Here is a 22,813-nt window from a genome sequence, read left to right on the forward strand (position 1 = left end):
AATATTCCTCCGAGTAATATAGGGGACAACAAATCTCTATCCAAGCCGTGTTTCTGAAGGATCGCTTTTTTTATCTTCATTGTTCAATGCATTTTCGGAACTGTGCATCTTAATTGTGTTTTTTTCATTTGAGAAAAAGGATTTGTAACATTCATTAAACACTGCTTCCCTACATGAGATTAATACCTTTGTATTTCTATTGGACGGATCTGAAATTCTTTTTTCAAGGTCTATTAATGATTCTAACTTTTGTTTTTGCAGACCTAAAACACCTACCACATCATCAATGACAAAAACCTGTGGATGACGAGAGTCACAATAATCTTCAATCTTCCTGATGTCTATAATAGGTACTTCCACGTATCCTTCTTTTTGGAGTATCAGGGCTATGTGATGAATCGTTGCTGATTTTTCTGAGCCTGGGACACCAACAAATGTTGCTTTCTGACTTGACCCAACATTGCAGAAAAACTGTGGCTTTCACTGTAAACCCCATCTTCCTCTTTCCATTGAATGAGATCTTTTTCAAAAATATCTATAATAAATAGTTATAGCGAGTTATTTTATAATTTTTTCATCTTGTCAATAATGTAATTACCTGGCTTTCATAGTCATAAAACGTTTAACAAGGAAAAATAAGCAAATGCCTAACAAAGTATGGTGTACATGGCACTACATGCTTGTGGTTATTTTAAGAAAGATAAGTTTGCAGGATTGAATTTGAAGAAATGCTGTAATTTATGGATTTCTGAAGAATTTTAAAAGTTTTTAAATTTGAAAATCAATTATAATTTAACCATAAATTACATAGTCACCTAAATTTATTAAACTTTCTAATGTTAATTGATAAAGCCGATTTACATGTTAAAAAATATCCATATTTTCATTTTCACCTGCTTTCATCTAAATTATATCTTTAAAGAAATTTTCTATCTGAATTATGATATATTTGTTTACAAATGTTAACTTATTGTGAATCCATTGATGTATAATTCATAAAATGAATAAAATAATTGGAAGTCCCACATTTTAAACTTTAAAATCTGAAATGCATTCCTCCTACAGTTGGAAAATGCTTGGTATTGAAACTCGTAATAGGAAACAAGATTGTTCTGAAAGCAACACAAAAAGGTATCAATATTCAGTTTAACAAAAAGAGGTAAATTAGGATCACTTCAAAATTAAAAATTTTATAATAGAATTCTTGCATCAAAATTATTTTTTTTTAATTTTTATAAATAATTAAAAATTACATAATTTTTGGGACATTTTTTATATTTAAATTTTTCAAATCAGAGACAAATATGTTCGTTTGTTGTTTAACGTATTCCTTTTGAATTCGTCACTCATTTCGTGACGCAACCACTTGTTGGTGGATGGCTGTAAAATAAAACCTATACCAGGGCCTTTAAGCAGTGAGGGATCTTTTGCGAGCGGCTGAAGAAGTCTTATCGGACCAGTCTCTATGTCCCGTGGTGGATTAGAAACCGGGACATAAGGATCAGCTTTTTACGCCATGACTCTACAGCAGACACTCTAACCACTGAGTCATGCAGGCGACTGAGACAAATAATGTTAATCATCAAGAAAAAAATAAATTCTTTTACATATACCAAAGCAAAAAAATGTTGATTTTATAATATCTTATTCCTTGCACAATTCTGAAGGTAAAAAATAATTAATTCTGATTATGTATTTTAGAACGTTTATTGCCACCATGGAAATATAAACCATTATAATATATATACAGCTCCAAGCACTCTTTAAAAGCACAAGGGTTTTCGCACAAATTAAGGTCACATTGTTATGATGCAATATTGTGTTATGTAACGACAAAATATATTCTAGAAATAATTTATAACTTAATTTTGATTATATTCCATTACTTTAAACATAATTCACAAATAATAATTTGTAGGATTTTTATACACTCGTCAATGATATTTTATGAGAGTTTCCAAATGTTTTTTTTTCATTGTTTCTCGTCAAATACAACCACCTTTGTATCCGTTCATGTTAAAGCATACTTTTGCCTTGCCTTAATAGAAAAACAATGCAATTTTTTGTAATTTCTGTATGTTCTGTACATAAATATGACACTAAGGCTCAAGATGATATAAGTATTTCTCATCCGTTCGACTGCTTTCCATGTTAAAAAGATGAAATTTTAACTTCCTTAAATGTAGAATCTCGAAGAAACCTTCTTACACAAAATTAAAAATTTTCAGACCATAAATGTAAAACACTTTTCTTTACAATAATTACAATCTTCTATGCTGAGAGATAACCAGCACTTTTTTAAAATATCCAATCCTTTTACATGATTTCTTTACGCAGTTTTGTCATTTTTCGGCGCTGCATTTCGACAAAAGCAAGGCAAGTATGAAAAATGTGCAAAATACCTAGAAATGTACTTATTTGTAAGAAGTCAATTCGAACATTTCAACCAAATAGTATCAAAGAATGTTCGATTTATTAATTTGTAAATACCTATGATAGAATCATAAACATTTAACATCATACAATTTATAAACAAATCATTTTTAGGAACATTGACTTTTAAAACTTAAGATAATGATTGTATAGACAATGCACCTTTAACATGAAATATTCAATAATATAACGGCTGTGTCGCGTACTGAAACTCGATAATTTTAAGTTTTATTGCAAGAAAAATGTTATTTTAATTTGTGAAAAAAACCATGTGAGTTTAAAAAGTGTATTGAGCTGTACAAAATGTGGTTTTAACTGAAAAAAGTAAAGGTTAACTAACTTTGTGCAAATTATTTCACTTTGCCAGGTTTTTTTTTTGAAATCACCAACATACCTCTGACATTCGGAGGGATTACAGACTCTGGCGTTTTAATTTCATCTGAAAATAAAAATAATATGTGACTTTTTTTACGAATATTACTTTCTTTTTATTTATTTTATTTTATATCAAAAGGTATATTAAAACAGATTTGGGCTAAGTCTTGTCACTCGTCCGACAAAATACATGTTGCCATTGAATCCACTCCATAAATTATACAGGGACAATTACAAATGCGCATCCACTATATTTATTTTTGGTAGGTGTGGGTGGAAGTGCTGTAGAGCACAGGCACTTGTTTCAGAAATTTTTTTTTAACCTATAGTATAATAATAACACAAGGTATCTAGCTCCGAAATACACTCAGTACACCCCTCCTCAGAATAGCACTCATTTCAAATTTTAGCGGAAATGCAATGGCAATATGTTTATTACTAATGTCGTCTACGATAATTTATCTACACAATCATATGTGGCATGCATATCTCTGTTTTCGTTTATCTCCGTAAACAGCGTCAAACCCCTGCTCGCCGAATAGAAAAGTCAGACTACTCCATAGAACGGTATGTGCTAATCACGCACAGAGGTTTTGATTGGCTGAAATCTGCCTCTAAAATTACATCGAAAATATGCTGTAGTGGGTTATGGAAAATGAGACAAAATCAATTTTTTTTATTGAATGCATTATTTAAAATCTAGATTTTTTTTAACCCACTCATTTTTTAATTTTCTTTTTTACCCGAGATTAGCACATACTGGGGTAGTTTGACTTTTCCACTCCGTGACAATTTAATTGAGGATATCTTACTGAATCATTCTTTTAGTTATACACTAGTGGATATAAGCATCACCTAAATCAGCATAGATTAGAAACAATTAAGTATTTTTAAATACCTCGAGATACCTTAATTCGGAAAAGTCGTACCGAACTGCTTTGAGGTTCATTTATCTAAATCAAGGGTGGCGATATTTAAAACGACACTAGATTAATATGATGGCGGATCATCGATTGGCGCATTTGCCGCTTAATACTTTCACGCTGTTTTATCTGTTTTAAAAATTAAAAGAGGTTGTGTAGTTGCCTGAAGCCATGTGCACAGTGAACAAACTAATAAAATTGCACTTATCATTTAAAAAAATACAATAAGGATTGATATTACTTCTTTTTTTTAATTTTGAAATCAAAGAAGAGTATTTAGATGCATGACTTCAATACCTGTTTCATTGAATTATATAAATGTAAAAATATTGACACTTTTATAACAATGTGCATTAAACTCTTTTATCCTCTAGCGTTCCTTAAACCAAATACACACAAACATCTCTAAGCGGCACATCTCGAATGATGCAAACTTAATTGTTTGGTTGTATAGTGAGCACAATAGAGGAATGTTTTACACACTGAATTGTCGACGGATATTTTCGTTATTCCACGATCTTCACAAGGAACACACTGCGGTCTGACCAGTAGGAAGGGGATGCGCACGTGGGTGTTTTGCTCCTATTTTGTATTGCTTAATGGACATTTGAGCTTGAATACTGTTTGTTATCTTCATATATTTCATGGATGTGGAAGCATCATTAGTAAGCTTAAAATCAAGTCCCCCTCTTCTATATAAACCTTTCAATACTGAACTGGTTTTTGCTATTTTACTAGCTATTGTGCTCAGGTGAGATATGTGGCCCATGGTTTAATTAGTTTCCGTGCAAAATGTAAATAATGTAAATGACAGGAGATTATATTTTCATTACAATATGTGTTTGTGAAACACTGATGCCCCGATATGGCACATAGTGAAGATTAAACTTTTCTTAAATGCAAATTTATCATATTGGTACCCTAAGTAGGTAATGATGAAAATTCAATTGTGACACATGAAAGCCCTATCACCATCTGTTCCCAAATTATGGCAAGACTAAAGTTTTTTCATAAGTACATAAATCATCAAGGTCAGAAGGTCAAGGTTATTGGTATTCAATGAAAGGTATTTCCACAAAAAACACATGCGTGAAGTATTAAGGCCCTAGTCCTAACCCTTCAAAAGTAATGGCCAAGGTTGAAAAGACTGTAAAAGAAAGTTAAACTCCAAGATCAAGGTCAGAAGGTGAAGGTTATTGGTATTGAATGAAAGATCTTGTCACAAGAATAGCATATGTGAAGTTTGAATGCCCTTACTTTTCAAAAGTTATTGCCAAGGTTGATGTTGTTTCATAGGTCCGAAATCTCTTAGGTCAAGGTAAAAAAGCCAAGGTTATTGGTAATTAGTAAAAGGACTTGCCTCAAAGAATAATTATGTGAAGCGCTAACCATTAATAGGTTAATATATTTTCAGAAGTTAAGAAATCTTCAACGTCAAGGTCAAAAGGTCAAGGTTATTGGTATCCAATAGATACTCTTGCCAAAAAAAATACATATGTGAAATATGGAAGCTCTAGCCCTAACCGGTCAAAAGTTATGGCCTAGGTTAAATTCTTTTAAAAGTATGTCAAACTCTAAGGTCAAGGTCAAAGGTCTGGATATTTAATGAAAGGGCTTGTCAGAAGGAGCAAAGAAGATAAAGTATGAAAGCACTAGCTATAACCCTTTAAAAGATATGGTCAAGGTTTGTTTTTTAAAAGTAGGTCAAACTCGAAGGTCAAGGTCAAACGGTCAGAGCTCATGGTATCCAAAAATGCGTCTTCTTACAAGAATTACATATGTTAAGTATGAAAGCTCTAGCCTTTACCGATCAAAAGTTATTGCCATGGTATGTAAATCTCCAAGATCAAGGTTTGTGATACCCAATGAAAGGACTCGCATCAAAAATATAAATATGAAGTATAAATGTCCTGGTGTCTACTGTTCAAAAGTTATGGCCGAAGTAAAAGTTTGGCATTTTTGTGTAAAAGTGGATCAAACTCCAATTTAAGGCCAAGGTCAAAAGGTCAAATTTTGTGGTAAAACAGAAATGTCTTGTCACAAAGAATATACATGTAAATTGTGCAAGACATAGCTCCACTAAATCAAAAGTTATGGACAAGGTTTAAGTTTTTTGTGGACAAACAGAGAGACATAGAGGCAGACAGAGAGACAGACAGGCGGACACGACAAAAACTATTTGTCTCTGTGCAAATGGCTACTGGAAACAAAATTAGAGTACGAAAAAACAAAAATTTGATCGTGGAACTATTTTTCCGGATTTGTCTCCGCATTATACACATTTAAAAAAACAATAAAATCTTATGATTATATGCGACTATCTCAAAACCGATGTGCAAGGACCCGAATGAATGTAATGATTGCTTATTACTCACATTCCTAAGTACCACAAAACAACTATCACTCCTCCATGGCTCGGCCACCCCTTTTCATCTATTGCTTTAAAACCCCTAACCCTAACCCAACTTTATTGTTTATTTTGACAAGATTTCTTTGACAAATTAGCTTTTAAAGTATAAATATATTCAAGTTTAAATAAGAAGTCTGAAAATCTATATCTACATTTTAACCTAACCCTAACCCTAACCCTAACCCTAAATCTACATTGAAAATTATGAAATGTCAGAAATGCCAACCGAACCTGAGCTATATGCTTTAGATATCAAAGATTCGAATTTGACATCTTTAAAACGTAAAAAACAAATTTTGGGTTGAATGACATTTCTCTTCCAAGCATTTTAAAAAATGTTATTTTTATCAATAAAAATGGTAATCCAGTTTTTTTCTTTAAACATAAATGTACTTACCAACAATTTTTAGCATTTTATTGTGATTTTCAATTCTGTCCGTTTCACTCTCTTCTAATTTTCCTGGAAATCAAAAAAGTATAAAATGAGCAATGACCGCAGAAACAAATTCAAACACTGTTTTATAAAAGATTTATATATATAAGTTAAATGTCAAACTTTGTCGTCTTAATTACGTTTCAGGCCTTGGACCATTTTTCTAGTTTCTGCATCTTCTTCAGCCTGTGTTCTTAGTTGTTCTATGTAATGGCAGTCACGGACAGGGTCCATTGTCTCATGTCTCAAAAAGTCCACCTCTCTTTTAAACTGGTTCCCGTTATTAAGAAAAGAGTCAAGGTCCACAACTGCTGATCTCACAGTGGACCAGATTGTGTTAAAATCAGCATTGGAGAGGACGGGACTAGAAGAATGTACACACTGATTTCTGGCTTTACGAATTCTCTCAATGTTGGCAGAGAGAGATCGATCTTTAGAGTCTGGATCATTTCCCCAGCCATTGTTATGAGGAGGTATGCCACAAATGTTTCTTAGTAGTGTGTATAATAAGGAAATGTCCATATTACCATAGTTTCCTGTATAAAAACTACCTCTAGGTAAAATAAGATTCATCTGTTGAGCTGTCAGACGGGGGAGATTACTCCTCTTTTGTTTGATGACGTGGGGAAATGTTGACAGTGGTACATGGTGAAGTCAAACATCACATCTGTACACGGACCCAAGAGAAGTCGACAGGCTCTACAGGCATTTGTCGTCTCCTCTGTAGACGCGTAAGGGGAGGAAGCCATAGCATTTATTTGGTGCTTCTCTGAAATGTAACAAAACCCCCATACTTTAACAATAAACAAATAAATCAAAACTATCTTCATAGAACTTCACATTGCTTATCCACTAAGGTAACTAGGAAAATGGTTAGTACATTAAAATACTTTTCACTGATTTCAGCCTCTTTGCTAGAGTACCATACTGCAAATTTACTGTCCAGTCATAAACTTATGCTAGTTTATTTTTTATGTTTTTGTTTAATAGAAAAGGTAAGGCTACACCAATTCAAGAATTAAAATAGTTTGTCAAAAGGAACATTTATCTTTGTATTATTGTTACTTTGTGTACATAGTGACAAACCTGCATGTCATATGTGACCTTTAAACCTTCAAATACTCCTCGAAGATATACGGCAAAGTTATATTTTTTATGTCTAAATTGCCTAAGGTAAGTTTCAGTGCATTTATTCAGTAGCAACCGTGTCTCCATTAAATATGTTTTTCTTGTAGTTATGGATAAAATTTAATAATATTGAACGTGTAACCTTAACAATGATTACAATAGATTAGACTCAGTGTACACTTTGGAATACAATGTATAAGGTAAGTCTTATTAGGTAGGAACCTCATAACTATTGCTATGTCTTTGCATATATCATCTATTAACGTTAACGGATTAAGGGATAAAAGAAAGCGAATGTGTATATTTTCATGGTTGAGCAAGCGTACCTGTAAATATGATGTAGTTTGTTTACAAGAGACTCACGGAACTGATCTAGATACCGAGAGATGGAAACATGAATGGAAAGAATTTAACGGTACTAATTCTATATGGAATAACTGGTCTAGTGAATCACGTGGTGTTGGGATATATTATTTATGAAAAACAATGAATTAAAAGTTAGCGATGTAATATTCGACAAAGATGGACGGGAAATAGACATATGCCTTATGATAAAAACAATAAAAATTGGACTTAAAAATATTTATGCACCAAATTTTGTGAATGAAAGAAAATCATTTTTTAAACATCTGACCTTTAATAATTTAGATTATAAAATAATATGCGGTGACTTTAATTGTGCTATAGATAAAAATATGGATAGGCATCCAATTCCAGTTAAAAATGATCCTAGTAAAGATGAACTCGTTAAATTTCTTAGAGATAACGAACTAGAAGATATTTGGCGAGAAAGACACTTAGTGAGAAGATGCTATACGTTCCATAGATGTAATTCTAAGTCTAGAATCGATTATTTTCTTATTAGTGAAAATTTATCACATAAAATCAAAAATACAAGAATCACACATTTTCCACTAAGCGATCATGATCTTGTTTCGATAAAGTTACATGTAGAAGAAGTCGAACGAGGCCCAGGGGTATGGGCAATGAATGTAAAAACTATTTTAAGAGAAGATTTCAAGAAAACATTTACTGAATTTTGGAATTATCACAAATTAAGTCTAGAAAAATATGATAATGTTCATGAATGGTGGGATATGACAAATAATAAAATAAAATCAATCTGTATAGAGTTATCCAAAACCTATAATACTAGCAAGAAAAAATGTGAAAAATTAGAAAAAGAAATTGAAAGCATAAAAATAACCCTAATACGGATAAAGAATATTTGAATGCGATTGAGCAAAACTAAAGGATATCTTGAAAGAAAAAAACAGAAGCGGCAATCCTGAGATCTAAATGCAAGTGGTTTTCTGAAGGAGAAGTGCCCTCCTTTTATTTCTTTCAATTAGAGAAAAAAAAAATGGTGAAAACAAATTATGGGTAAGAATGAAATGTTATGACGGGACATATAAAACAGATATTGATTCTATAATTGAGGAACAAATAAAATTTTACAAAGAATTATTAAACACCGAAGGGTGCAACCCAGAAAATGGAGATAAATTGTTAAAAGATGTTTATAGTAAACTTAACACTGAGGAAAAAGAAATGCTTGATCGCAATATGAATGAAGAAGAAATTCATAACGCAATAAGGCCAGAGTTTTTTTTATTTTCTGTTTAACGGGAATTTTTAAGAAAAAGTTGGGTCGAGGGGACGAAATAAAAATAAAAATAAAAGATCAAAATTTGTCGAGTCGGGGCCATAATAAAAATAAAACCAAAAAATGGTGTGAATTTTTTTTCATTTAAATGTTGAAAAACGAAAGAAAACACAACACAATTTTGTTTACAATGTATTAGGATTTCAAATACGGATAAAAAGATACAACTGCATAAGTTATCCTACTGTGGTTAATCACACTTGCACATTTATTCTAGTATGAAAGCAAATCAATATAATATTATAATTTAAATTTGTTATACAGCAACAATAATGTTGGATAGACGCAGATGACAGAAAAACCACACTGCTTAAAATTTTACACAGGTCTTCAAGTGATCATCTATCTATTGTATAAAATTTATAAAAGTCATGATAAAAAATGTTTTCAGCTACATGTATATTATGATTTAACAGAAGTTAAAAAAGCAATGGGTTTGATAGCTAACTTGACAATACTATCTTAGTTTAAAGGGATAACACATTTTTGAGGTTACGAATGGAAATTTGTCAGCTGAACTTTTTGATGAACAACAGCAAAGTCATCGTGGACCAGGAAGTCTTCTGAACTCTTCATAAATGGTTGCATGGGTCTCTGCCAAGAAATCAAACTTCAAAAGAAATTCCTTTATGAATATGATACTTTATTAGATAATCGTATACATGTAGTAATGGTAGAAAGTAGAAGATAAAAAAACATATTTACATGAGATTATTTTCTTTTCTAAAAGAAGATCCAAAATATTTTATATGAGTTTTTTCTTAGATAAAAAATAACTTTAATAGAGTCTATATTAAAATCGTTCTTTGTCCATGTTGCACTAAAAGTATTAAATCGTCCACTTCTTTCTATCCCTACCTTTACACATGATATGTGCAACTCCAATATAGCTGTCTCTTCACTTTTCAGTATTCTATGCCAACTCTTGAAATTGTGTAGGAATCCTAGCCTCATTTTATTCAACCAATTTGACATGGACTCGGATCTAAAATATTTTAATCATCATTTTTATGTCCCTGATATTATAATAGTTAGACACAATTCATTGCAAAATAAAAATTTTACCGCGTCGAATTTTACTTCAACTTTTTATGTACCATATGTGATTAAATTAAATCTAGAATTTAAACATCTTTAAAAGAAAAAAAACACACGCAGCACAGTTAAGGTTACAAATGGAAATATCGGCGATTTTTTAAGATAAAAAATACATACTTTATTAGGATGGGCGAATCTTTTTAGGAATTCACTGATATAAAAAAAATTTAATGTGCTTTAAATCTACATGTTGAGGACATTTAGATTTTTTATTTAGACTTGTCATTTGATGTCGAGGTCACATGACTTTGGCAATTAAACTTGCAGTTTAGAGGTCATCTATAAATTTCAATATTGCAAGGGCATAACCAAGCTAAAAATCTTAGTTTAGTTTATAATCCTTTTCAACACTATATGTAGATTGTGAAAAATGCTGCGAACCTATATAGATTCCCTTTTTTAATTGGTAAAATTTAATTTGTTGGACGGCAGGTTGAATATTTTGCTGGTCAATTACATTAAATATAGCTATAATTAATTAATTTGCAAGATTTCAAGAGGTTCGCATCACTTTTCAAATATCTTAATGCTTCTTGAATTTATGTGTAAAATTTTGACAAGATACATTGAGGGTATGCCCTTGCAATAAATCGATTTATTAGGGCCCTTACATTACTTTTACAATGAATCTGCATACAAACACACGACAGTATCGCTTGTTTGATAAATGCACGTACAGTTTATGAATAAAATACTAAAATAAACATCGCATCCAAGCTAATGGCTTTTTATTTTACCGCAAATATTTTTTTATTTGAGAACAAAAGACATTTTTCATTGTAAAAAATGTGACTTGATCAGCCTCTGACTGTGTAAAAACTGCGTCATTTTTGCGAGATGACGTCACATTGACAAGAGCATTGCGATCGATGCATCGTTTATATACTGTTGTGTGGGATTTAACAGACGACAAAACTGCATGTAATAGTAAGTTTGTATGTAGTTTACAGCTATCCAGCTGTTTAAAATAGCAAATAATTTCATTTTGTGGTATTTTGAAGACATTATATTATGCGTGACGTCATAGTAAACATTTCCCGTACAAATTAGGCCCCGCCTCCTTACTGTAACCTTAACTGTGCTGCGCATATAAAAATGCCAAACACTGAAAAAAAATTAACAGAAAGTTTATATCGACGTCTCAAAACTTACCCCAACTATCTGGACACATGCTTCCACGGTTTAATGTGCATCTGGTGTATTTAGGTTGTCAATGCTTTAACTCCCATTTCAAGAACTTTCTTGTTTTCATCATCAATGGATTTAAAATTACCGTCTATAAATGTCTTGAAATGATATTCTTGCTTGTTGATCATGTTGATAGAACCCGGGAAGTGTGATAAACTAGTTCCTTAAACTAGTTACGACATCGTAATCAGCAAGACGCTCACTAAAGACTTTGATTAACACAAGCTATGTCAAACGTTTACATGATTCTTTAGAAATAAGGTGTACATCAAACCCGATTTTATTTCAAAACATCAAAGAAGGACACAGTCGGCGGGTATTTTGAAAATAAAAGTGAAATTGAACTCTTTTATTTTTATTCGGTATTTTGAAAAAATGGGATCGGCGCTTCCCGTTAAACAGAAAATAAAAAAAACTATGGCCTAATGTCATTAAAAATTAATAAATCACCAGGGGAAGATGGTATTACTTCAAATTTTTACCAAATTTATTGGGATGTTATTAAAGACGAATTTATCAAAGTAATTAAACATATCTTTAACCACAATTTACTTTGCGACTCCCAAACGAAAGGCATTTTATCCCTAATTCACAGAGGGGGGGGGGGCGAAAATATAAAGAATTGGAGACCTCTGACAATGTTAAATACAGACTATAAAATAATTGCAAAAATACTTGCTGAAAGTTTAAATCTGTTCTGCCAAAACTTATACATCCTGATCAAAAAGGTTTTGTAAAGGGAAGAAATATAAGCGATGCCAATAGAATTATACAAGATATTATTGATTTCGCAGATAATGAAGACTTAGAAGGAGCAATATTTGTTCTTGATCAACAAAAAGCATTCGATAGATTAGAATGGGAATGGTTGGACTCTACCTTAAAAAACTTTAATATTGGAAATAAATACTGCAACTGGATAAAAATGTTGTTAATAAATGCATAAACCTGCATTAAAACAAATGGGTTCCTCTCTAAATACTTTACAATATCAAGATCAACTAGACAAGGGTGTCCTATAGCTCCCTTGCTATATGTATTACAAATAGAACCTTTGGCTTGCGCCATACGCCAAAATCCCAACATTAAAGGTACATATATTCCTAATAATAATCAGCACATTGAATGCAAAATCAATATGTTTGCTGATGATACCCAGTTGTTCAATAAAGACGAAGAATCTATAGAAGAATCCTTTAAAATCTTAGAAATTTATGAAAAAGCATCAGGCGCAAAAATAAATTTTGCTAAAACAAAGGGCTTATATATTGGAAAATCAAGGAGTAAAAAACCTAAATTCAATAAAATTCAGTGGACCACAACGCATGTTAAAACCTTAGGTGTGAACCACGGATACGATATTGATATTGAAGCTATATGGATGGAAAAAATAACCTATTGCCTTCATGTTTGGAAAACTAGAAATTAGACTTTTAAAGGAAATATTAATAATTAAAAATCTTGTAATTCCTATTATTGGTTATAAAATTGAAATGAGAGGCATACTAAATATTTACAGTAAAAAAATTAATGACATTATCTGGTCTTATATATGGGATCAGAAAGTAAACAAAGTAGATAGAAGTGTTTGTTGCCTTAGTAAAGCTGAGGGGGGATTAGACATGATAAATTTATTTACATTAATTAAAAGTAAACAAATTAAAACAATGTACAATATAATGCAATATGAACTTGAAAACTGGAATGCTATAGGAAAGCTCTGGCTAAAAAGTAAAGATATTCATCCAAAACAGGAATACTTTATTTTCAATTGCTCTGATCTTACGAACATATCTCTTAATAAACTACCCACATTTTATAAAAATGCATTATTGGCATACAGTGAATTTAGATCACACTTTCCACTAGAAAGCAAAGATGAAGTTTTGAAATGTCAGATTTTTGGAAATAAAGATATACAATTTCGAGGCAAAAGCTAATATATAGTCTTTTATTAAATGTGGTCTACGAACTATTGGAGATATTTGGGATAATGATACCAAGACTTTTTAAGACTAATGCTTACATATTTTCAAAACTACTTGATAAAAGGAGTTGGATTTTTGAATACAGTAAAATAAAAACCGCTATACCTAAAACCTATCTTGACATTCTAGAAGGGAGAAATACTGTAAATAGAATAGATAATGAAACAAATAATTTTTTTGTGATGTGTTTTATTTTTTTATTTGTAAGAAAAACAAACAAGTTAATATATTTTGAAGATATAAAACTCAAAGATATACAAAGAGTATTAAACAAAAACATCACTCCAAAATCCCAACAAAAATGGGAGAAACTGATTCAAATTGAAATTACATGGAAAAAGATTTGGGGCTCAATTTATGAAGTTAGGTTAAAACAAAAGATTCAAGAATTTCAATGGAAATGTCATAACATCTTATACACTGAAGAAAAATTAAGCAAAATGGGTTTTTCAAATGGTAATTGTTTTTTCTGTAAATCAAATATTGAGAGTCTGAAACATCTATTTTATGAATGTAATCATGTCAAACCACTTTTAGTATTGGTACAAAATATAATGTTAAAAATCTCTGTAGTAAATCCAGTCAAAGTTGATGTATGTATTGTTTTATTGGGATTCGCAGGAGAACCCAGAAATGTTCGAATATGTATTAACACCTTGATTTATATATACAAGTGGTCAATATGGAAAACAAGAAACAGCATTAAGTATGAAAATAAAAATATTACAAATTCAGCACTCTTGAGCGATTTCAAGAAAGACATGAAATCAATCTTTCAACTTTTAAGAAATAATAAGAGTAACTTCAACAGAAATTTAAAATTAACATTAGATATGATTACAGACTTTGATTAACTGTAACCTGTTTTCCTAAGTACAGATTTATATAATAATGCAATGATGTTTTCATAGTTATATATTTAAATTTTATTGTCATATTTTCACCAAAACTGATTCCATGTTTAAATATACCTATATTATTTGATTTATAATATGTATTAGATGTAAAATTATGCGTTACTTTGTATTTAAATAATAAAGCACCCTGCGTGGTGCTGTAGAGATTATTATTATGTATTGTTATAGAGGGAGCTTAGTAAGGGCCCCATCCCTGGCAGCTGCCCAACTTATCAGCTGTTAACTGTTATAGGTCTGGGAAATAAATGATGAGAAAAAAAAAAATCATTTCAATCGATCATATAGACTGCTTGTTGTCAGCGTTTTTCAAAATTGGAACTAATTGATAAAACCCTCCATTCGTGAATCAAAATTGTTTTTCGAAACCGAAAGTAGACTTTTAATCAATTTATAATTACCATTCAAATTGTTAATGGACCTTATCTTATGCCTAACGTCATTTTCTTTCGTCACCTGTAAACACTACGAGATATATATTGACGTCGTCAGTATTGCACTGACAGTAGATGAATGAAATACAAGTTTAATTTCACCGGGGTCTAATATTGCCGACGCAAACTCTTCTTTTATAACATCATTTTAACGGCTGAAATTCATAGAACACTAAAAGGGTGTCACTCCTGTTCCCCATTGCAATTTCAGACATTGATTTAAATGATATAAACTTAAGAAATGAAAAACTGTTCACGGCTTGTCTTCTCAAGAAATGACAGCTGGCGGATTTTGTCATAATCTCATGACAAATAGTCTTTTTAAGTGCTTAATTTTAAAGGTTTCTAACAAAGGTACAGTCTTGGAACTTAACGCGTGTCCTGCCTGTTAATTTTACCATTCCAAAATGTAACATTTTCAATTGTCCCTCGCTTTCGCAAAAGAGAGGGAACATGAAATCTCATGTCTGTCCGTCCGTCAGTCTGTCTGTCTTACTGCCCGTCACGAAAACTTTAACCTTGCCAATAACTTGATTAAGTGCAGCTATGATTTACATGTGTATTCCTTGTGACAAGACCTTTCTTTGGGTACCACCAAATTTGACCTTTTGACCTTGGAATTTGACCCACTTTTACTAAAAAATTCCAAATTTTTTTTTTAGCCGTAACTTTTGAACGGTAAATACTATGACTTTCACATTTCATATATGTATTCCTTTAGACAAGACCTTCTATTTGATACCAACAATTTTAACCCTTTGGCCTTGACATTAGACCTTCCTTTAAGAAACCTTAAACCTTTGCCATAACTTTAGAATGGTTAAGGTTAGGGCTTTCACACTTCACATTAATTTCCCTAACTTTTAACATTCCAAAATGTTAACACTTATAAATGTAATTTCCATCAAATTATATATATTTCGTCATTATTCCTAAAATTTTCGAAATATAAGCACTCTCACTGATTCAATTAGGTGAATTGCATTAGGTTTATTTAGTACGTTATAATAAACTATACTCGTGTGTACTTACCTCGTACAGATCGTACATTGCAGACAAATGTTGTTTTAGAGTTTTTGCATTTCCTATAAGGAGACTAATACTCTTTGATTCCAAGTAACTGCATCTTTGATTTATCTAAGAGCAGTTCCCGTTCCGTAGAAAGCAATAATTTCACTTTGGTGTCATAGCCATATATATTCAGTTTAAGGCACTAACAACTACCAAAAAATATATTGTCAGTCAAGAAAAAGGTCAACAGATATTTTTTATTGAGGAGGGGTGCGGGGGCACAAGCATATACTATAGTAGCTATGATTCTGTAGAATACTATATACCGGCAACATCATTGTGGCAAGCCCCCGTGCCGCCACTCCCATCCCTGGGTTTCTTCAACCATGAAGAGGAATATATAATATTTTTGTCGGACTAAAATGTTTTTCTGCTCTGCTAAACTAGTAATGTTATAATATACTTAAGCAAGTAACGTGTACTTTATGTACTCCAAGTACCAGAGTAACCTATAATTTATAAATGTCACTTTTGATTTTGATGTTGTTTGACAAAATATCATTATTAAAAATTGATTAATTTTTCTATTGCTGGATATCAAGAAGTCGGATCTGCCACAACAACATATTGATGTGATCCATACGCCACCGGTCCTGGCCAACCACTATGTCATGATAAATATAAAGGTGAAGAAAAACATGCGATACCTATTCAGAAACTTAAAAATATTTCTTTGGAAGCGCCCCCCCCCCCGAAAGAAGACAAACAAAGAACTAAAGGAAGGTAAATAGAACTACAAATGTAGAATGCAATCTGTAATAGACTCAAAAGGAGCATGTAAATGAACGGTTGGATCTACCCCCTTAATAACAATTTTAACTTACCAATCAGACGCCTGTCTGCTTTGCGGATGAGAAGTTGTGGTGATTACTTTTGGTGAAAGTGCCATTCTAATATATTCTTAAAACTTTTAGGGTACGGACTTAAACATAATAATGCATCATATATTAGACTTGCATATGTTATCACCGTTATCGAAGTCCTTAATGGGACCATATCAAATGGGTTATCAGTAAAAATATCAATTACTGGGTGTTATCACTTGATATCACCACACATCCTACAGTATTTCAGCAGATTTTATGTACAGTCATACACATGAAAATGTATTTGGATGTCAAAAGTGATTTTATTCAAAGTAATCTGTATCAACTATAAAAGTATTTGGGTTATATTATAAATATCAATATTTCAGTCTTGACATAAATTACCACGTTGGTATAACGGTACAATGTTCCGGAGAAGAGTTTTCGTAAGAGAATCGAATAACATTTTTATGCCCGCCGCGCTTAAAGTTTCTAAGTTTCGGGATACATAGTTTTTGTCATGTCAGTCTAGCTGTCTGTCTGTCTGTCTAGCCGTCCGACTGTATATCAGTCTATTTCCCCGTCTGTTTGTCTGATAAAAGATACCACAGAGTCCAGTACTTCTGTTTCATACTTGGATATTTTACTTGAAAAAGACACTGGGTAATCTAGCAGCCAAGCTATATGATAGACATGATGACTTAAACTTTTCTGTCGTCTGCTTCCCTTGCTTGTGCGGCGGTGTGCCTTCGTCGCCTGCGTGCGGAGTCTGTGTGTCTCGGTTGGTTCGATGCGCGGGAGCATGCTGTGCGTGTGGGCAGTGTCTGAAGCGAGGTAGATTATTGACAAGTGGGTTGGTTATGTGGGAGTGTTGGCAGTTTCGTTTGAGGTCGTCATTTCGTCGGTTCTGTTATCGATGCAGTGGCCCTGTCGGCAAAAACAGTTTATCACTGAGTCAAATGCTGATTGAATTTTTTCGTACCGATTGTTGGTCCGTTGTTTATACACTGAATTGACGACGGATTTTTTCCGTTGTTTCCTGATCGTGACAAGGAGCACACGGCGGGTGTGATCGGTCGGCGGGGGATGCTCACTCCTCCTTGGCACCTGATCCCACCTCTGGTATTTCGGGGGTCCGTGTTTGCTCTAAGTTCCTTTAAGTTTTAACTGGAGCGGCAGGTACATTTAAAATTTGAACTGAGTTTGGCATGTTTTATACCATACTGTCCTAGTCAGTCGACCAAACGCGGCTCTGTATTCTGAAAAGTTCACTAATGGAAATACAACGTAATCTCAATCTCATACTCCCCGTTGAGGCCTCATCTACAGAGAGACAAACGATCTCTGGCGGAAGTTTGATCTCAATCTATCACAAAAATATCATAATTTTATCAAGGGGCAGACCTACCCTGAAGGACTTCTAGGCCAAAATTCATAGAAAATCAACCCTTTAAGGAACAAGATAAGATGTTTCAACCAATTTTGGAGGTTTATTGTAAAGTTGTAAATACTTGATTTAACGTTACTTGTAAAATACAAACAAGTGTGGGAAAAATCTGTCATGGCGGTAGAAAAAAATTTAAGATTCGTTTCAAATGTTACTTTTTCCATGAAACTGTTTTCTCATGCTGGTCAATTCTTTTGTTTTAGTGAATATATAGAAATAAATTATATGAACATTGGCTGGCTTTCTTCTGATTAACTTCTAAATCTGAAGATTTCATCGTTAAGTTATCCAGCATTGTTTTCTCAATCTGTCTTACACATTCACGATACTTTATTTTATAAACTTTATAATTTTAAAAATCCAATCTTGCAATCGTATTTAAATTCATAGTTTATAGCTACTTGTACATATTCCGTCATCCTGGCATGTAGTTTCTGAACATATAACTGTGAATGTGAGTACTTTTGATGTTGTGTTATTTGTTTTCCGGACAATTTTTGTCGCACTCTAAAGATAGTCAAACATGTAAAATAGGAATTGAAATTTGAGGCTTAGCTCTCGTGCGTTTTTGTTAGTTTAGCCATTCCTTTCTTTCATTTTTCTCCCGAGGCTTATGTATTGTACCTTTCGTCTTTAATCAAATAAAATAATTGGGTAAAAAATAATACTCTCAAAATATTACTGATATTTTAAGAGGAATTGAAGACTAACATTTATGTAGTTGTCGGGTTTCCTAGGACGGGGTAAGTATCTTGATACCGTACTCTGGGCAGTGTAGGTTTTGTATTTATACAATTATGCCTTTGTTAAAAATATAAGTCTTCAAAATTAAAAAAAAAATCAAAATAGTCATTGTTTACTAGCAAGTTTAAGTAGATACAAGGGTTCGTTTTATCTATTCCCACTTTCTGAAAATCAGGTAGGAAAAAGTAACATTTTATGTGGGAATAGGTGGAATTTTTAAGTAAACCAAATGATTAACTTAAAAACATATAACTGCTGTATCAACAGTTGATCAATGAACAACTGAAAGGAAAAATGGATTTTTGAAATTCTAAATCAGACTTTTTACTAATATTTAAAAGTAACATTGGAAATTTTTATTGAATTACTGATAAATGATTTTTCCCGTTATATAATTTATTTATTATATTTTCTAAAATTCAGCTTTTTTTAAATAAATGCATTTTTAAAACAAATCTTCTCATTTTACGTTTACACTTAAAGATACAAAAGGGGTTTGTAACCCTTTTTTTCAAATAATTAAATTTATTATAGCATTTTTTGTATATTTATTGCATATATTGATTAAAATAAATAATTTTTTCTCAAACTATTTATTTTCTGTCTCCAAATGTATAGAATACAGGTAAATCCAAGGTGAGATGTAATTACTGTAATAAAAACAGGAATAGGTGGAATTGAGATTTTTAAAAAGTGGGAATAGGTAGGAGGCACCGATGGAAGACATCGCACTGATTGAGGGGCATGTCAAAATTACACCAAACGCAACCGAGATACCCCCTTTCAGGTACAGACAGGATGTGTACTATACATTTAATGACACCTGTGATTCTAAAACAATGAAGCCCTTTTCAACAGACACCTGGGATTCACACCTTTTGTTTTATAGCATGGGAAAAATTTTAACTTCAATACAATGAGATTGCATTCTATTCCTGAGTTTCAAGAATTTTGAAAGGTTCTCTCTCCATGTATTTTTTTAAAAAATAGATTACTGATTCTATTCATAAACATTTAAACATGTCCGAACTGCTTATTCTATTCTTTCATTCTTGAAGCAAATAGTTACAATTTTGAACCATCATGAAAACAATATTTAAAAAAAAAACACATCCCCCTAACTATACAGAAGCTAAAAACAAGAAATTGCGTGCATTGTATAAACCGACAGATGCATTTAATTTTATGAGAAAAATTATAACTAATTAACTAAGTTATTTATAAAATTAGAAACTGAAATATTTCGCTTCGAAAAAAATTCAATTTTAACCAATTTGCATTTTATTTTTATATTAAAATGATAATATTATGTAGTATATGTACATTATCCCTAACAAATCAATACACATTGGTTAAAATTGAAAAAAAAGTACTTCAAGAAATGATAATTAGTTAAAATAAACATGAAGAATGATAAATAGATAACATTGCTGGATTTGAGAACATTCTGCTTGAAAATATATCTGGAAGGACTTTATCTTTTAAACAATGAGAGGATGGTAATAGAAAATTAATATAAATACATCATCAGTCTGTTTTAATTATTTTACAACATAATTATACTTACCCGATAGTCTTCATTTTTCTTATCAACCTGTCACGTGGCGCAGCAGGGGTCAAAGTAAAAACAGATACCTACCTGCGGCCAGGTGAGACCCCGCAACGCGTTCCCCATTGGATGAAGTAAACACGTGATCATTTTTAAAAGTTAGAAAGGGACATATTCTGTATTGGTTTGTTCAAGAAGGTAAAGGCCTTGGGCCAGTTAAGACTAAGACAAAAAAAAAATCAAAATTTTGCCAAATTTAAAAAGATTAAAATAAATTTGATTTAAAGTTTATTAAAAAGTTATGTGTACACATTTATATATTTATATATATATAGTTAAAAAGTCTCAGTTTTGTAAAAGAAAGGGCCTACTATAATTTCGTGAAGGCGGACATTACGAGACGATATTTACAATCCGAAACATTGAAGGACATTTAACGGCGGACACTGTGTGATCAGTGACGAGTTTACCGAGAAAAGACCTACTTTTCTTTGCGGCGGACATAATCTGACGATTTTTTATTTCGGAAGAAAGGCGACTTTTCTTGTCGGCGGACAATATTGCGTTTTGTTTTAGAAGGTATTTTGTAGCGGGGGACATAATATTACGATTTGTTTGGAAGAAAGGCGGACATTTTGTAGCGGCGGACATAGTGTGACGATTTTCTTGAAAAAGAGGCGGACATTTCGTGACGGCGGACATAGTGTGACGATTTTTCTGAAAAAGAGGCGGACATTTCGTGACGGCGGACATAACGTGACGATTTTTCTGAAAAAGAGGCGGACATTTCGTGACGGCGGACATAACGTGACGGCGGACAAAACGTGACTCAACACTGCTCTTATTTTGTATTGTTTTATGGACTTTGAGATTGAAACTCTCCATATCCTTCTCAAAAGATTCAACCTTGCCCATAACTTTTGATTAAGTAGAGCTATGCCTTTCGTATCTCACATGTATAATCCTTGTGACAGGACTTTTATTTGGGTACCACCAAAGACTTTTTGACCTTGACCTTGGAGTTTCACCCACTTTTACACAATAATTCAAAACTTTTACTTTGGCCATATCTTTTGAACAGTAGAAACCAGGACATTTATACTGCACAAATGTATTCTTTGTTAAAAGACCTTTCACTGGATACCAACAGCCTTGACCTTTTGACCATGAACTTGTAAATTTCTATGTACCTGTGAAAAGACTTTGACCTTGGCCATAACTTTTCAACGGTTAGGGCTAGGGCTTATATACTTTACATATGTATACTAATGACCTTTTGACCTTGACCTTTGAGATTTTTAACCTATGAAAAAACTTTAATCTTGGCCTTAACTTTTGAATGCTAAGGGCTAGTGATCTCAGACTCGACTTATGTAATCCTTGAGAAAAGACCCTTCATTGAATACCAAGACGTTTGAGCCATTGACCTTGGAGTTTGAAACTAGTTTTAAAAAGTAAAGTTGACCATAACTTTTTAAGGGTTAGAGCTAGTGCTTTCATACTTGACGTATTAAATTCTTTGACAAGACCTTTTATTTGATACAATATAGCAAGATCTTTGACCTTGACCTTGGATTTTGCCTACTTTTTAAAGTTTTTAACCTTGGCCATAACCATGTTATGTTATTAAACACACAGACAGATACACACACCAACCACGAGGACAAACTACAGGTAATATTGTGCATAACTCACATCAACCTTATAAAGACAGACATACATACACACCAACCCCAAAGACAAACTACAAGTATATGTAATGATACATGCAAAGGACCTTGCATACACACACACACACACACCCTCACCTCACACCATACTATTACACAGCAGATATTACACAAACAAATTAGAAATCATAAAGAAGGAGGCATCTAGTGTCAGGGTAGTTCATATTTTATAGGACAACCTTATTTATCTAACACAATTAACCCTGCAGTTTTCCTTCTTTTCCCAGGAATAATTTATCATTCCTGACATCCTGTCAATAAAATTGTTCTGTCACAATTACTCAGTATTAGACAACAAATTACTTGTAATGGAATACTGAGAGTTCGTACTGTTATTTGCATGGTAAACTGTCAGATTTTTAACAGTGTTGCACAAACTGTCTAGACAGGTTTAATATTCTTCTTTTCTCTTTCTCTGCAGGTGAAGAACATTATGTATCACACAGTGAAGGACGCCTTGGCTGTGCTGAATAACG

General features: G+C 32.4%; 1 protein-coding gene and 1 long non-coding RNA gene across 2 annotated transcripts; both read right to left on the reverse strand.

The window, feature by feature from the left end:
* Positions 1-248: 248 nt before the first annotated feature.
* On the reverse strand, positions 249-7,231 carry LOC134233118 (uncharacterized). The gene is made up of 4 exons (XM_062715110.1): positions 6,715-7,231; positions 6,539-6,601; positions 2,828-2,872; positions 249-535 (listed from the first exon to the last, which is right to left on the reverse strand). The coding sequence occupies exons 1-4, from the start codon at positions 7,145-7,147 to the stop codon at positions 387-389; spliced, it is 690 nt and encodes a 229-aa protein (XP_062571094.1). The 5' UTR covers positions 7,148-7,231; the 3' UTR covers positions 249-386.
* A 2,083-nt stretch (positions 7,232-9,314) lies between these two features.
* LOC134233119 (uncharacterized) lies at positions 9,315-11,634 on the reverse strand. Its single transcript, XR_009984917.1, has 3 exons — positions 11,619-11,634; positions 10,227-10,353; positions 9,315-9,978 (listed from the first exon to the last, which is right to left on the reverse strand). It is a non-coding gene; the product is annotated as an uncharacterized LOC134233119 (long non-coding RNA).
* Between the last annotated feature and the right edge of the window lie 11,179 nt (positions 11,635-22,813).

This window comes from Saccostrea cucullata, unplaced genomic scaffold (genome assembly GCF_032062105.1).
Source record: "Saccostrea cucullata isolate Sc308-1 unplaced genomic scaffold, CSIRO_AGI_Scuc_v1 ctg5940, whole genome shotgun sequence".
NCBI classification, from domain to species: Eukaryota; Metazoa; Mollusca; class Bivalvia; order Ostreida; family Ostreidae; genus Saccostrea; species Saccostrea cuccullata.

Coding starts and splice junctions, on each gene's coding strand:
- LOC134233118 (XM_062715110.1), bottom strand. CDS start 7,147: ATGAATCTTATTTTACCTAGAGGTAGTTTTTATACAGGAAACTATGGT. Junction 6,602..6,714: donor AATGGTCCAAGGCCTGAAAC/GTAATTAAGACG, acceptor TTTGATTTCCAG/GAAAATTAGAAGAGAGTGAA. Junction 536..2,827: donor AATCCCTCCGAATGTCAGAG/GTATGTTGGTGA, acceptor TATTTATTATAG/ATATTTTTGAAAAAGATCTC.